This window comes from Budorcas taxicolor, chromosome 13 (genome assembly GCF_023091745.1).
Source record: "Budorcas taxicolor isolate Tak-1 chromosome 13, Takin1.1, whole genome shotgun sequence".
Classification (NCBI taxonomy): domain Eukaryota; kingdom Metazoa; phylum Chordata; class Mammalia; order Artiodactyla; family Bovidae; genus Budorcas; species Budorcas taxicolor.
This window is the reverse complement of record NC_068922.1, coordinates 2255496-2270115: the sequence shown is the minus strand read 5'-3', so window position 1 is coordinate 2270115 and position 14620 is coordinate 2255496. Positions and strand designations below refer to the sequence as shown.

The 14620-nt window shown below is 46.9% G+C and overlaps 1 protein-coding gene across 1 annotated transcript; it reads left to right on the top strand.

Annotated features, from left to right (window-relative positions):
* The first annotated feature begins 9302 nt into the window (after window positions 1-9302).
* Window positions 9303-9968, top strand: LOC128058623 (sterile alpha motif domain-containing protein 1-like). Its single transcript, XM_052651117.1, has one exon. The coding sequence runs from the start codon at window positions 9303-9305 to the stop codon at window positions 9966-9968; it is 666 nt and encodes a 221-aa protein (XP_052507077.1).
* The last annotated feature ends 4652 nt before the right edge of the window (window positions 9969-14620 follow it).

Below are 14620 nucleotides of genomic sequence, written 5' to 3'. Positions count from 1 at the left end.
TCCAGGGATTGAACCTGCATCTCCTCCATTGGCAGACAGATACTGTACCAGTGAGCCACCAGAGAAGTCCTTAAATTGACCTATGAATTGGCAAATTCTTTTTTGATTATTATATTTTCAAGGAATTTAAGGACACAGACTACTTCTAAAGTCCTTTCCTGGTATACTGTATATAACTGAGGTCTGACTGAACTACAAAAGCAATGAAATGATATGGGGCATGCTTCAGTTAGAGACCATATTCATAATGTGAGGGGACACAAGACAGAAATTCCATGGGGACCTTCCTTAAAGGCAATGTGACAGTGCACTCTCAAAATGTAAAACATGCATACCCTTTGGACCAAATACTTAGTGACTCAACAGCAACCACCTACAAGAAATCCTAGCACATGTGCGTGAAGACATAGGTACAAAGATCTTCACTTTTTCAGTCTGCAACAGTGAGAAGAGGAGAATGGTTAAATAAAACATGGTACTTCCATAGTTCATTGATGGTACTGCCAGAGTTTATGTGATGTTAGAAAGAAAAAATAAAACTAGTATACTGATATGAAACGATCACCTCAATGAACACTTAAGTGGCAAGTAAGCAAGTTGTAGAAAAACTGACACATGATCCAGTTTATGTAGCAAGAAAAAAAGTATTTGTATATAGAAAAAGGAGAGGCGAGAGATGCTCTAAGCTGCTGCCGATGGTTATATCTGAGTATGTGTATAGGTGGGAGAGGGTATTTTATATTTTGTTTCTGCATTTCCTTTCGGCAATATCACTTCAATTGGAACATGTTAATGTATCATATCCATCATTTTAAAAGCCAATGAAAACCGAAAATTAACAGAAGTTCTAAAGGGGGCTTTGGTGATTGATCCAGTGATAGCGCATTAGCAGATGCCCTAGTTCAAAGAACTTCCTTCTCATCTGATCCAATGGAATTCCTCCTTTGAGACCCAAAAGCAAGATGAGAGCTAGTAAGCAGACTGCATGCTGAAATTCTGTGGCCTGCAGAAACAGGTCTTCACTCCGTGCATCCAGGACAAACCCAACAGCACCCAATAGCAGGCAGACACGTTTGTGACTGGTTAGAGTTCAGATCAGTGATACAGGCAAGAGACCTTCATGTCCCCATGGATGAAGTCCCCGTTTCTCCACTAAATGGTTCTTATTTTCAAGGAGTCCCGTGAAGTAGGAGAGAAAGCCATGTCCTGCCTCCCACAACCCTGAAGACTTGCTAACATCTTAGAAAAATGAGCAAGGGGAAAAACACGGAAGAAATTCAGAATCCAAAATGAATGTCCACTGGAAATAAATGGCTATAACCACTTTTGTAAGAAATTCAACCACGGGGAAAAGGCACAGATAAAGAAGGAACCATGCTCACTTAATAAAGACTCTAGTTCACAGGGCTGACAAAAGGCTGGAAGTGGGAGCTCAGACAGCCATTTTGCCTTTTTGGATTTCTTTTTCTTGGGGATGGTCTTGATCACCGCCTCCTGTACAATGTCATGAACCTCCGTCCACAGTTCTTCAGGCACTCTGTCTATCAGATCTAATCCCTTGAATCTATTTGTCACTTCCCCTGTATAATCGTAAGGGATTTGATTTAGGTCTTACCTGAGTGGCTTCCCTGGTGGCTCAGACGGTAAAGCATCCGTCTACAACATGGGAGACCTGGGTTCGATCCCTGGGTTGGGAAGATCCCCTGGACAAGGAAATGGCAGTCCACTCCAGTGCTATTGCCTGAAAAATCCCATGGACAGAGGAGCCAGGTAGGCTACAGTCCATGGGGTCGCAAAGAGTCAGACACGACTGAGCGATTTCACTTTCATACCTGAATGGTCTAGTGGTTTTCCCTGGATCATATGGTGGTTTAATTTCTAGTTTTGTTTGGCCACCCAACAAGCTGACATGTTTATTTTCACTTTAATTATTTCTAAAGGTTTTGTAATTATATTTCAAGCTTAAAAGAAATCTGGATTTCATGCTTCCTCTGAAAATAGAGAGATGCCTGGCAGAAATCTGAAGACCTGCCCCCTAGGGAAGGCCAGCCAGAGCTCCCGACACACGTGGCCCCCACTACCACCACCCCCGTCTTAGAGCGTAAGCTTACCCCAGGCAGCCCCATGATGCTCACCTGGCCCTCAGAGCAACTGGAGTGGGTCACATTTGCTTGAAACCTGAGGAACCTCACCCAGGAAAAGCTGGTCCTTCAGAAAACTAAATTAACTTTTAGGCTACCCTGGAGCAGCATTTGGCAACATCCCTCTCAGATTTCCGGCCCATGTATCAAATTCCTATTTCAATTCCACGGTCACAGTCACAGCAGGGTTGCCAGAAGCTTCTCTGTCACACCTCAACCCGGTCCCTTAAAACAGTGTTCACAAAATTTGTTACTGTAGCAAACCTTTCAGCCACAGGTACTTGCATGGCAGGTAACACAGCACAGCAGTCAGAAGTTTGAGTTCTGGTGTCAGTCTGCTTGGGTTTGACTTCTCATCTCTAACTCCCTGAAGTGAATAACTCTCAGTTTCACTTTCCCCACATGTAAAACAGATACTTTTAGGAGCTTCCATAGAAAGCTGTGGGGAGGGTTAAATTAAGAGGGTTAACTTAAATTTGGGGACTTCCCTGGTGATACAGCAATCAACACTTCGCCTTCTAATGCAGGGCATGGGGGCTTGATCCCTGGTTAGGGAGCTAAGACCCCACCTGCCTGGCAGCCAAAAGGCCAAGAAAACAAAACAGAAAAAAATATTGTAATGAATTCAATAAAGAATTTTTTTTTTTAAGCGGCACATTTTTAGTGTTCAATCAACATCTGTGGTTTTGTTACTGTTGCCATCAGTGTTCCTGCCTCTGAAGCCCATGGGGAAGCAGAAGTCACACACGTCCCCCTAAACCCCACAGATCTCCCGATTATCCTGGTGGATGCCTCGCTCCTCCCAGGCCTCACTGGCTTCAGAAGGTCTTTTTTCAAAGCCTGGCTGGGAGACGCAGATGCCCTGGGGGTCGCGTCCTGCTCACAGAGTTCTATTTCAAAGCCCCCAGGTCACAGAACTTCAAGGAGGTTAGGGCTGAATTACTGTGAGGTCCCTCTGTCCAGCTGCAGTGGTGGGGTTAGGTAAATCCAGAGGAAGACCCGGCATTCACACAGTGGCCCTAAAAGGTGGCCAGAACTTCCACACTAGCAGACGGGGCAGGACAAGTGTCCCTTATCAGAAGTTTTATACGAACTGGCACAGCCTGCTTTGCATGGATAAGTCACTGGCATTTGCCCCAGAGGAGGAGGAGAATGCGGGAGTGAGGAGGAATACTAGCAGTGTTAAGAGAAAAAGCACCAAGAGCAGTTTCAGTAAAAGCAACAGTAACACAGCACCCAACATCATCCAAGCTGCACAGCCACGTACTTCTGCCCTATAAGCAATTCTCCTCATTTACAGACGTGGCCACGGAGGCTCAGAGTGAACGCTAAGTGTCAGAGCTCACACATGCCATACATAGTCTGGATCTGAGCACAGGTCCACCTGATTCCAACACTTTAAAGTCACAGAAACTTCACACTGTTGAAAGCAAATGAAGTACAAAGGAAAACAATCACATGTAAATATATTTATCAAAGGGCTTCCCAGGTGGTGCTAATGCTAAAGAACTTGCCTGCCAATGCAGGAGACATAAAAGATGCGGGTTCAGTCCCTGGATGGGGAAGATTCGGAGGAGGGCATGGCAACACACTCCAATATTCTTGTCTGGAGGGCTACAGTCCATGGGGTCTCAAGGAGTTGGACATGACTGAAGCGACTTAGCACACACATACTTATCAAAAACATATTTTAAAGGCTCACATAGTATGTGCTTCCTTTTCAGTCCATTAAATGCCAAGACTCATCGACGGCTCCAATAGCTGCCTTAACTGTCAACTGGAAGAAAGTGAAAATAAAGATGCATTTGCGAGCTCTATGGACCTGCGGAGTGCCATCACAGCGTGTCCTGCAGTCAAGAGCTCCAGTCCTGGGAGAGACAGCAAGATGCCAAGTGTGACTCCACCGGCCTGTGACCTGCTCTCTCCAGACAAGCTGCTCACAATTAAGTTTCCTGAGTGACTGTCTTCCTCCTGTTTTGAGCAAAGGCTACTTCATTCACATCAGGGAGCCAGCAACCTCCTCTAATTGTTCAGGAGGAGAAGAACCTTTAAGAAGGGCAATGTATCATAAAGCAGCAACCTGCATGTCCCCAGGGTGGCTCGGTGGCCAGAGGTGGAATTTCAAAGGATCCAGGCCCTGAAGGAGACTCAAGGGGATAAGATAACACTATCTTACAGTCACATGGTACACAACCTTCTGAGGTTTTCCAGGCAGTAGGCAAAGGGGTGTGCAGAGAAAATCATCTTCTGATTGATGCCCCTTTCATCTACTTTGATTCCGAAAAGAAAAGGAAAGAAAAAGTAGATGGGAGTTCACACAGAGAAAATAAAACCTCTACTGGCCCTTCATCCTCTGGAATATAAGAATCTCCCAGCTGATACATAAAAAGTCTTATGACTGCTTTCATCCACTCTGTGAACTTGACTTAAACCTTCAGCATCAGAAAAGTATCCAAAGAGATGAGTTTCCAACCAGACTTTTAGAAAGTGGGATTTAGTAGGGTGGGCCGGGGGGAGAGGGACGTCCTTGTTCAACTGGTCAAAATGGGAAGATTTTTACAAACAGCCTTCAAACTCCTCAATCATCTACTCAGTGATGCATTTTCACCCAATCACCTTCTCCTTGGGGTGAAGTAAACCCGTTTATGTATCTGAAGACCTACAGAATCCCAGCCCGTGAATGTGCCAAAATCTGTATCATTCTAAGTGTCAACTCAAATTGGCACTTGCCAAGAGCACTGCCAACAACTGAACAACAAAGGCATTCGCCACCTGCCTCTACGGAGACTGACCCCTGTGCTGCTATAGCTACTGACACTCTATGGCCTCTGAGGGAGTTCAGGGTGGAGTGAGGCACTCTGTGCTCCAGGGAATCTGGGGCATGGGTCTTCAGGATGGTCTTAGGAACACATTTTATGATCTCAATCCTTGAATCTCCTCATTTCTAGAGAGTCACTAAATCCCTTCATGGTGACATCAAAGCCTCATGACTAGCAAAAAACTTTTTATAAAATGAGTGCTTCATGGTATTGAACTCCCCCTTCACCAAAACCTTATATAATGACCTTCCCTCACTGCCACTTTGGAGCAAGCTCTCAGAGCATCTGAGGTGCTGCCTCCCGTCCTACGGTCCTCATTTTGCCCCCAATACAACTTAACTCGCAGCTCTCAAGTTGTTCAATTTTTAGTTGACGTAAGACGTGTTGACTTAAAAAACAATCCCAACCTAAAAGTTGAGAGTTCTTTTATACAGTGAGAATTTTTAGGACTTCAGGCCAGGGAGACAGCAGCATCTCAAGTATTTTTGTCAATTCCTTGGAAGAAAAGCCATGACCAACCTAGACAGCATATTAAGAAGCAGAGACGTTACTTTGCCAACTAACGCCCATCTAGTTGAAGCTACGGTTTTTCCAGTGGTCATGTATGTATGTGAGAGTTGGACTATAAAGAAAGCTGAGCACCGAAGAATTTATGGTTTTGAACTGTGGTGTTGGAGAAGACTCTTCAGAGTCCCTTGGACTGCAAGGAGATCCAACCAGTCCATCCTAAAGGAAATCAGTCCAAATATTCATTGGAAGGACTGAGGTTGAAGCTGAAACTCCAATACTTTGGTCACTTGATGTGAAGAACTGACTCATTGGAAAAGACCCTGATGCCGAGAACGACTGAAGGCAGGAGGAGAAGGGGATGGCAGAGGATGAAATAGTTGGATGGCATCACCAACTCAATGGACATGAGTCTGAGTAAACTCCGGGAGTTGGTAAAGGACAGGGAAGCCTGGAGTGCTGCAGTCCATGGGGTTGTAAAGAGTTGGACGAAACTGAGCAACTGAACTGAGCTGAAAGAAAACCAGATATCTCAAGTTAAGGAACTTAGAGGTTGTCTATTTCAGAAGTAAGTCTGGGCTTACTGAAATCATTCCTGTCATGCATCTCGCTTTCTGGGGCCAATATCCTGTGTTTTTCACATCGTGAGTTCCTCAGGGCTCCCCTATTGGGAGTTGCTGCAGCCTAATGGCTACTGATCACAGGGATTCTTCTTCCTGAGTGCCCTGGAAGCTGGAATCACTGAGGACTGTGGCATCCTTGTTTATTGATATGGCAGGAAATATTCCAATCCTCACACACAACTAGATAAGTAATATTATACCTTGAGGAAGTAGTTCTACTTTCAAGGAGAAGGCTTGATCAAAAGAGAAACTATGAAACAGAAAAATTAATATTAAGGAATGAAAGGTAGGCCTACACAGGGCGAGTATAGTTCCTGAACAGTACAGAGAAATAGAAAAATGCAGCCTGGACAGTACTGAGAATTAGACAGTATCCTCACTGACAGTAAAGCCACGGAGACTCAGCAATGAAGAGAGGTATTGATTTTCTCATAGGTAGGTTGGAGAAGGAAATGGCAACCCACCCCAGTGTTCTTGCCTGGAGAATCCCAGGGACGGGGGAGCCAGGTGGGCTGCCGTCTATGGGGTCGCACAGAGTCGGACACGACTGAAGTGACTTAGCAGCATAGGTAGGTAAGTCTTTCTGACAGACACTAAAAAGGCCCACAAGTTCACATTATAAGGGCAAAAGCAACCATTTTAGAAACTTCAGTCTGGACATGAAATACCAACTGTGATCATTAAAGCATCTCCACTAGTCCTTGACCTCATTCTGCATATCAAACACACAAGTTCTTGGTTTTACAGGACTCGCTGTGATAGACGACAGCTTATTAAAAACCTGTGCCCTTCGTGCTAATAAACATGCTGGTTCATCCATAGTTTACAAGTGGTCAAAAACAAAGAAAATTGAGTCATGATCTGCTCAATAACCTTAAGTTTCAAAGAATAGCTTTACCTTCCCCAAAATACTTGAGCTTACTGTTGAAGACATTTGTGGAGAATATGCAAAATACATAACCTTTCTTTCCTGTGACTATATTACATAAGAACTGTGATCACAAAGATAAATTTTCTTCACAACATAAGGTTTTTAAAGCAAAAAACAACCTTGGCACCTAATTACTAATGTATCTTTTTTTAAGTCCACAGATATAATTAATAGAATGAATGAATTTGATAATTTAAGCTTGCCAGCTACACCTGAAAGTTTGGGGGAGAAAATGCAGATGCTAAACCCAGAAACAGGCTTATTGATCACATCTTCTCACAAACTGGCATGCCATGTGATGGGTTCCAGGAAAATATCAGTGCTAAATCTCAATTTTACCTCAATTTTAACTTGCAAAGTGGGTTAGAGCTGAATATTAGTCAAGCCTCAGTCATTGTATTAGTTCTTAATAAATCAAACCCCAAAGTGGATTTTGGTAGTATCCTAGGAAAACACCATATTCATTTGGATTGCCAAATATAACTGTCCCACGTTGCTAAAATCAGCAGTACGCACTAATCTAAAGGTGTTGGATTTGCTCTTTAAGAAAGACAAAATAGAAGGGCCAAAACACTGGCTAAATCTCCACTGGGGGGATGAAACATTTCAAAGAGGTGATACAGATTTAAAAATCCATTTCTGCAAAATCATTCTGGTATCCCTGAACACTTTTTAAACTTTCCTGTTTCACCATCTCATAAGGCAAAAATACAGCTTCTTAAGATTCCAGGGCACAGAAGTAGTTTAACATCAATCACATTGTTCAGGCACACCAATATAAAACTTGCAAAAGAGTATTTTAGAACAAAGCTCTCTGTGTGGGTGTGCATTTGCAAAATAAAGGTAGCATTATCCTGACACATATTCATGTATACCCAGTGATCAAATAGAGTCTTGGAAATTTTGTTTTGACAGTTACTTGTAGAATAGCATTTTCACTGATTAATTCAGAGCTAGGTAGTGATATCATCAAAGCTAAATCAAAACTAAGTTGGAATGGCTGAGTAATAATGCAATTAGAGGAAAACATAATCCATAATCGAATATGAGGTACCTTCACATATGTTACAATACATTGCATGCAAAGGGTTACCACTTAACAGCAGCAAGTCTCATGTCCATAAAAATGCCAATTCAAAAACAAATGTTTTCTCTTTAAAAAGTGAATTTTTATGAAAACAGGTGTTCTCCCAAGATGGCATCATTTATTAAACGTCAAAAGGAAGATGATATAATAGATTAAAACACTAGCTGAAAAATATGCAAGACTGTCCTATCAAAACAGAACATGTTAGATTACATAACACGGATAAGGCAGATTAAATCACACGGCCCTGCCCAGATAAATTTTTGTTCTTCTACCTGATTTCAATAACTTAGGCCACCGAAGTTTAAAGCAAACAAAATATTCGGTTCTTGTTTCAAGCATATATTTTTGAATATATGAGTCTCGAAAAGAGTCTCGATAAAACTAGATGGTTAAAGTTAAGATTTTACACACACATACAGATAAAATACGACTTTTTATGAAGAACACAGTTCCTCGGACACTTCGTTAACTGCCCAGGTAAAGTCACCAGTTGCTTCTACTGGTCAGTTTATGAATCTGATTTCTCTTTAAAGGGGAAACTTTATCTCTGTATTAGATATTATACAGCTAAAGTCTGAATGACGTTATTGCCAATGAAATAATTATTTAAACATAATTAAACAGAATTATTAGATTATCTCTAAGCACGCATAACTTAATTTACAGGCCACCATGTATCACATTTTCAGTAAAAATCCATGGACCTTTCATGGATGTTTTGGCCAAAATTAAATTTCAAACATGTGCTTTAGAACAAGAAGTAGAATCACCTCAAAAGTTTTAGAGAAAAAGTCAGACATCTCTCAAACACATGCACATTTATGAAACTATAATGTGCATTTGCATTTTTCTCCAGAAAAAAAAAATGATAGTTTTATGATTCTAGATAAAGTTGCACTGAAACACACTGGGAAACTGAAAGATTCAGTATTTTCATACTTCCGTAACAGAACTGCCTACGAAGTCCACAGGGAGAACAGTACTACGTAGGGTCTAATTAGTTAAGAAAAAGGCAACTTTAAAATTCTGAAGACACTTTTAGTCTCCATCTTTTGTATTATCTTAGGAAGCTGGAACACTGCCCCCAAGGAGTGCCGCCCTATCAATGCTGTTTTAAGTGGAAATGGTCAATCAGTCATACCTATTATTTCCCTAGAAGAGGTAAGGCGAGCCACACGCATACACATTTACATGCGTTGCACCGGGCCAACTATTTCCAACCGAAATAATCATATACACGTCGAGCCGAGCTATTTCCAGCCAGATGCAGCGAATGTCTGGACAGAGTCTAAGGAAACCCAACAGGCGATGACTGCCGAGGGAGGGGCGGCCGCGCGGACCCCCAGCTCTCGCGCGCTCCGGGCGCCCGGCCACCGCACCGGCTCCGGGGCAGGGCATCTGGGTGCGCGCGCGCGTCCGGGACGCACCCGCCGGGAACAAACAAGCCCCGCGGGCCCAGGCGGGAGGGAGCATCCTCGGGCGGGACTCGGGAAGCCTTCTCCTACCTGTCACTTTGCCCGGAGCTGCTGCCGGAGATGCGGCCGCGGCCGCCGCCTGGAGATCCAGTGGGAGCGCGCGCGGGGGTGCGCGCGCGTGTGTGTGAGCTCCCGTGTGCGGTGCGGCTCACTAGCTGCTCCCCGCGTCACCAGCCCCTCCACCCCGGACCGCGCCGGCCGGCGAGCCCGCCCCTCGCCCGCCCCGCCCCCGCCCCCGCCCCTGCCTCCCCGGAGCGCTCCTCACCTCCACGAGGGGCCCGGGTCTCAGCGGGCGCCCCCGGCCAAGCCGCCGGGCCGTGCCGGCCTGCTGCGCCCGTCCGCCGGCTCGGCGCGCCCCGGCCCCGGGCCCCGCCGCCCCTAGCGGCCGGCCGCTCTCTCCTGGCTCAGCCCCCGAGTCTCCCTCTACGTCTTCGCCTCCCGGCTCCGGATCCCGAGCCGTCGCCTCGCAGCCCCAACCTGCCCGGGCTACGGAGCATGCCCAGTGCGGCGCGCCCGGCCGGCTGGGGGTGGGCAGGGGCCGGGCCGGCCGCGATCCCGCGGGGCAGGGAGGGGGCCGGCGGGCGCGGGGCGCCCTTGCGCTGGGGGCCTGGGGCCGGCCGGGTGGAGGGCTTCGCCCGGAAACGGTGGGTGGGGCGTCCGGGAAGCCGCCCCGCGGCGGACTCTGCGGGGGCTCCGCGGTCGCCCCCCGTGCTCCCGGCGCCGCCAGGCAGGCCCGGTGCCGGGTCGGGGGGGGCGCCTCCCGAGCAGCGCCTGGGAGGAGGGAGGGGATCCGGAGGGAGACGGGCCGTGGGCCCGGGCCGGGGGTAGGGGGTTAGAAGAGTGGGGAGGGATCAGATCCAGCGACAGCTGACGACCTACAGTTGTTGGCGGGGGTGGGGGGGTTTATTTGTTTATATTTTGTTTGAGAAACACCTCAGGCGCTTACAATGCTTCAGGCACGGTCCTAAACGCTTTTTATTCCTGGAATCCTTGAAACAATCTTCCAAAGCAAATATCCCTCTCTCTCCTTCCCACCCCGCCCCCTGCCCCGGAGCCTTAAACTGAGGCACCGAAAGATAAAGTGGTTCCAAAAAGTCTTCCCCCAAGTGCAACCCAGGGACGCAACCGCCCCCGCCCCCAGACGTCGGTCCCCGAGATGCTGGGGCGTAAGCGCGCCTCGGGCCCCAGGTGACTCCGAGTCACCCACACTAAAGGGGTGACACGGCGCTCCTTCCAGCATCACCCTTTGTGTGGACCCTCACAACTCGCGGCTCCAGGACTCCCTCCCGGGAGGACTCTCCTCCCTGAGGCCACTCCGCCTCCTTCTCCGGCCGGCGGCCACCAAAACCCGGAGACGTGGCACCTGCGCACTGGGGACCGGGCCGCACTCGCGCCAGCACTGGGCATGCTCAGCCCGGGAGCGGGTCCCGCTGGCCGGGAGCAGAGAGCGAGCCTGGCAGCCCCTGCGGGCTGAGGGGTGAGAGCAGGATGTGGGCGCGAACCATAGCCAGGCCCCGAGGACGAGAGGCGACTGCAGACCCCAAAGGCTTGTTCCCCTGGCACAGCCTGACCTCTTGCAGGCAGAGCTGAGAGGAGGGTAATCACAACTTTACCAGGTGGGCATCTTTCAGCGGAGGGGGCTGAGGGCCCACTGACAACTCCTGCTAAAACCCTAAACTGCAGTTTGAGCTGGGCCCTAAGAAAAGCTTTCCTGTCTGCATGTTGAGCAAGCCCGGAAAAAGAGCCTAGACCGAGTTTCCCTGGGAGACGGCAGGAAGCTGTGGGACTTTTCCCTGTTGGAAGTCTTCAAGATGTGATCCTGAGTGACGCCGGGGCGCTGATAGCTCTGCCCCCGAGTCACCTGGAGGACTTGTCACAGTGCAGATTCTGGCTCAGGAGGTGTGGGGTGGGACCGCAGATTCTGTGTTTGTAACGACTCCCACAAAGGTGATGTTGTTGCTGGCCCTCAGATCAGACTTTTATCAGTATTTTAGTTATGGTCTCTATTTTATATTTAAGATTTAGAAAAGCTAAGCAGTTTGCCCCAACCAACTGCTCACACAGCCAATAAGTAGAGTAGTTCATTTCAAACCCAGTTCTGGAGGACTTCCTGGTTAAGTTCCTGTATTCCCCGCATATCACCGGTTGACAGATGAGCCAGAAGATGTCATCTGTGTGTCCTGATTGGGTTAACAGTGGAACTTAATTTAGTACACGGTTCTCCCAAATATAGTGTATCAGTTAGCCCTTGCTGTGTAAAACCTACACAAAAACTTAGTGGCCTAAAGCAACAACCATTCCACGGAATCAGCAGCGCAGTTGTCTGCTGTTTTCTCTGGTTCCACTCAGGCAGATGGAGACATGTGGAGTCTGAAGCGTTGTCTCGCTGGCTAAGATGACAGGGTGTTTTCTCCATATGGTGAGATCCTGGTTCCCAAGAGCAAGCCCCAGTTTAAAACGTTTCATACCTACGTTTCCTAACGTCCTATTCACTAAGAAAGTCACATGGTCCTGCCCAGGATCAAAGAATGGAAAAATGGTGCACTTCAGTTTTTGATAGGAGAGAAAAACAGAAAGGTTTTATTTTATGGTTTTTAGTTTTTTTTCCCCAACCTACTACATACACCAGTTTCCACAGAAGTAACCCCACTGCCCTAGGGTTCACACAGGGTGACATAGATTAAGCCTATCTTTAATTTTAAATATTAGTAAACCAACTCACAGCAACATTTATTGTTATTGCTGGGTCTTCAGTCTAATATTGTTTACTAAGGAATCTCAGTTTAGAACGTTTAAATAGTTAGATGTTATTTTGAAGGACAAAGTTCAGTTCGATTATTTGGAGCCCGGTGGGCTACAGTCCATGGGGTCGAAAAGAGTCAGACACAACTCCAGGACTAACAACTTTCAGTTTCACTCTTCTTTAATAACATTTAAGATAGTCATTCACTCAAGGAACATTTTTGAAACCTTCTATATACAAGGCACTCTTTGCCCAGTGTATTGAGATAAGAGAGACAAAATCATTGCCCCTATGAGGCTTAGACATTATCAGAGGAAACACACAATAAACAGTATACACCATCAGGTAGTACTGAGAACTATGACAGAAAAGCAAAAGGATTTTTGAGGTAGGACAGGTGACTGCTATTTTTGCCAGAGATCAGAGATGGCCTCTCTGAGGATGCATCTTTTTTGTGGAGGCTGGAACAAAGAGAGATGCATATCTGGGGAACAGTGTTTCCAGCAGAGGGACGAGAAGGGCCCTGAGACCCAATGTACCTAGCATGTGCAAGAAACAGGAAAGAGGCCAGGCTGGCAGAGTGAGGCACCAAGTGGGTGGCACTGGAGTCACAGAGGCAGCGGGGGCCCAGACCACACAAGAGCACAGAGAGCACTTTGGACTTTACTCTGAGTGTGATGGAAGGCCAGCGGAAGTTGTTGTGCAGAGTGTGGCCATGATCTGGCTGGCAGTTTAGAGAACTTCAGTTGAGAATTTTCCTAGGGTTGACAGTACAAAAAGGGAGCCCATTAAAAGGACATAGCCATGGTTCTCCACCTCCACGGGCAGATTTTATCATTTTCGGGTTGTTTGTTTTTCTTGGCCACACCACATTGGCCTACAGGATCTTGATTCCCAGACCAGGAAAGGAACCGACGCCCCCTGCAGTGCATGAGCCATGTCTAACGACTGGAACATCAGGGACTAGTCCATTTTCAGTTTTAAAACTCAGACTGCTCAAATCTTCAACCTCAAACACAATTTAAATCCCGTCTAGTCCCCGAGGAAGGCTCCAGCTCCGTCCTTTACTCTTTGAAGTAGAAGGCCAGCGGCACAGGACCTGGTCCTTAAACACTGTCTCACCTGCCCCCTGCCCTTGCCGAAAGGCCTAGTTCCTCCAGCATGTTGGGCAGGAAAGAGGAAGGAAAGGGACAAGTGTCTGTATCCTGTGGCCACCGTGGCTCTCCTCAGCTAGCTGTGACCAGTGACACTGGGGCAGTTGTCCCTAAGCTGGCTTTCTGTCATGGAGAACATGGTTAGGCTCTTGGAGGGTCCTTCTGGACCTCCTTCCAGGCCCCTTCCTCCAGCTCTGCTCCTTTTATCCCAAAGCCCCTGGTTCTCTCCATGGTGGTTCAGCCCAGTGCATCTTCTTGTTGGGGTTCACATGCCAGGAAGGCCACCCTATGGTGAGGCACCCACAAGAAAGCCAGGCATCCAGCAGCCTTCCACAGTGTCCACTGAAAACACAGAGAAGCTAGAGAAAGTTGCCCATCCCAGCCAGGCTAAAAGTTGGTAGGAAGGAGGCAGATAAGATGGAGCTGTTTCTGCCGTGAGGGGATCCCTAGACCCAGTACTTTCTCAAGTATATGGATCCCTGAACATGCCTTGCCTTTGTACTTAGGAGAATTAACATTCACCACAATGGCCAAGGAGAAACGTTAGTGCAACCAGCTCCTTATTTCTAATTTTATGAAGTCTTATGTGTTATTGATGCTTTGTATGAGAGGAGGAACAAGAACAGGAGTCCTTTTAATAGTCACACCTGTATTTGCCAAAGATCACGTTGCATTCTTTTTACAGAAAGGACAGTGCATCTCCTGTCCTGATTTAAAGTGATATGTTAATCACAGCTTCCACCGGGCTCTTTCCTTGCTGTCCTTTGTAAATGAAAAGATCACCAGTGGCCCCATTTGTCCAGTTTGCCTTAATTAGGAACATAATCTTTGAAAAGTTAGCAGCACAGAACAACCTGACATGGGGTATCTCTGCCTCAAGGTATCTCCTCCCTAACCTTGAGTGTCTTGCTCCACTAAAACCTGTTAGGGGCACTGAGAACCAAAGAGAGTGGTGGTGAAGAAAATGGCCTAAGGAGTCAGTGTATGTGGAATACAATGGCAGTTGGGGTTGGAGGGAAACCACTAACCACTTTCTGTTAAATCAATTGTTAATTGGAGTATAAAGGGAAGATAGAAAAATAGAGAAGAGCATTTAATTTCATTCCAAACAACTTGACTTAAGAGAATTTTCCAGGT